This window comes from Atta cephalotes, assembly GCF_000143395.1.
Source record: "Atta cephalotes unplaced genomic scaffold scaffold00014, whole genome shotgun sequence".
NCBI lineage: Eukaryota > Metazoa > Arthropoda > Insecta > Hymenoptera > Formicidae > Atta > Atta cephalotes.
The window spans coordinates 2,368,671-2,371,306 of NW_012130078.1; the positions used below are offsets into that span (position 1 = coordinate 2,368,671).

Sequence of the window (2,636 nt, forward strand, 5' to 3'; positions counted from 1 at the left end):
ATATATATATATACATATATATATATATTATAATCACATATATTTTTTCGCATCGCCGAGATTTAAAAGATTAGAGAATTTAATTAATATATTATTTTTTCCATTTCCAATAATATTTTTATCTACCTTATTATTAAAAAGAAATTAATTAATATTATTATTATCAACTAAAAGTTGATATTGTTTATTATTTATACGAAAAAGTTGGAAAAAGTATGCTACTGATTCGTGCAGACTTTGGAATAACCAGCTTAAGTAATAATTCGCACGTAATACGTATAAGTGTTCATTGGTATATCTCCCTAGGTATCGGTCAATTTCAACAAAGAGCGGAACCACGGCATACTGCAGTCTATTGGCCGGGTCTTCAGGGACTAGTCAGCGATCCTCTCGCATGGCGGGCAAGATTACACACATGTAAGTTCAATATCTCACGCATACTACATCCCTTACTACATATAGAACACTATATATAGAGAAAATATCGCACTACCTTGAATATTCACATATTTATTGAACACGAGCATATATTTAATACATGAATATATACTATAGAAACAACATATTTAACATTGAACATAATTAACATAAAATTTATTGGTCACCAAGGTTTGTAAAATGAGATACTTAAGACCGAGATAAAATAGGATATCGAGCATAATAAATTTCTGTTTAACTTTCTTAAATTATCTTAATTTTAGCAATATATTTAAAGAATGATGTACTAAATTGGCACAATATTCATCAAAATGATTAATTAAATACACATATGTATACGTTGATACACGCGCGTATATCATAATTAAGATAATTTAATAAAAAGTTGTTATAGTTAATATAAAAAAAATGCACACACGATATAAACACTATAAACACTATACAGGCCTATGTCTAATTATGGCTTACTTTACAAATTTGAGAACTTTATTCTTAACTTTATTCTTAATATCTTTCTCTTCTCTTTTTCTTTCTCCTCTTTTACCTCATTTTTATCTCAAGTATTTCTTCGACAATGGAGGGATGTATTGTTATTACTTTTAAATACGAGTATTGTCGTACGTTTCAACCGCCTGCGGATGTTTCGTTACCTTTCCTCGGGCACTGTCGCGGTGAGTTTGACAGCTGCGCGTGTTTGCTTTCGCGGCAGGAAAATCACAGAGCCGAAGTGAAGAAACACGTGCTGCCGAACGTGTCTCCGGTTGTATAACGGCGTGCCCAGAAAGTCGTTTGAAGCAGTTCTCCCGGCGTGGGTCGCCTACGGGGAGGAATGTAAAAAATGCGTAGAAACTGTCGTCGCGCGCGCGGAGAGCGCGGGAAAGGAAGTTATGGAGCGAGGGGTCCGCGACCATGAGAAGAACAAGAGAGATTCAATCTGAACGAGGATACATAAACGATGACACATAAACGAAGAATTTGACCGTATAAAAAAACATATTTCTATCCAGTCTTTTTGCCATATGTTAATTTATTCAAAAATATTACTAGGATTTTAATCCTCTTCTAATCTAATTAAATAAGATTAAAAAGATTAAATAAGATTAAAGCTAAAATATAAATTGACGCATTGAAAAACGGAATAGTGTAGAATGAGAATTATATAAAATATTGAGTGTCAAATAAATATAATTGCTTGATCAGTCATTTATGCACAATGTGAATGTATTATCTATATAAATATGCACAGTATATTAAATTTATAGATATCACAAAGTGATTATTAATTAAGAATTTACGAATACGAAATTGTAATGTATATAGAATTATATAGAATCATGTAAAATAATTTCGAGAAAAATAAAATTCTACAAACTAACTAGACAAAATTGCGATGCGCATGTCGCAAGGGATTTGAACGTTGAATTTAAAATTAATTCGAGTTATCGAGTTTACAGTTTCATCGATATAATGCAACGCATACTAATTACTAATTGAATTGCAAATATTCGTGTAATCTATTACTTCCCAATTTACACTAATATACATCATCTTTTACATGCAATTTTGTGGCAAAGAAACGGACGCATGAGTAGCTCTAAATGAGGTAGGTCAATTCAAAATTTTTAATTGATTTGGAAGCATATTGCTAATTTATTTTATTGAGGAGCATTTTTATTTGAGTTTAACTCAAATAGATCATACGAGGCATTAATCTTAATGTAATATGATTATTCAGAATACTATTATAATTCTCTAGATTTGTCAATCATATTAAAGTATATATTTATGAAATTCGAGAACTATTCATTCGGTTTCCTCATGTGAATCTTTCGATAAAATATGAAAAATTATGGATTAGACATCTGCAGAACTTGGTCACTCATATCTAGGCTATCGACTATACTACTATCGTTTACGTGTAGACATCAGCAATGCCGATCGTAGCAGGTCGATCCCGATTGTTATCAAGTGCCGACACACTCCCTTCGCACTCCCTCGGGCACTTGGACGGTTCACGCTCAATTAGCCGGCAGGATCTCCCCCGACATACATACCGGAACATTCCCGATGGTAGTACGGTCATCGTGTATACATCCCCTCCTTACGAGAAGACGATTAAGGGCACCGCAGAGAGAGAGAGAGAGAGAGAGAGAGAGAGAGAGAGAGAGAGAGAGAAGAGAGAAGAAGAANACAACAAA

At 33.1% G+C, this 2,636-nt stretch overlaps 1 protein-coding gene across 1 annotated transcript in view; it reads left to right on the forward strand.

Moving 5' to 3' along the window:
* LOC105617758 (homeobox protein Nkx-6.1-like) overlaps nucleotides 1-2,636 on the forward strand; it is a 45,375-nt gene that overhangs the window by 12,847 nt on the left and 29,892 nt on the right. Inside the window, exon 2 of the mRNA XM_012199312.1 lies at nucleotides 307-417. Within this exon, the coding sequence (XP_012054702.1) occupies nucleotides 307-417 (111 nt within the window). The remainder of the gene's footprint in view (nucleotides 1-306; nucleotides 418-2,636) is intronic.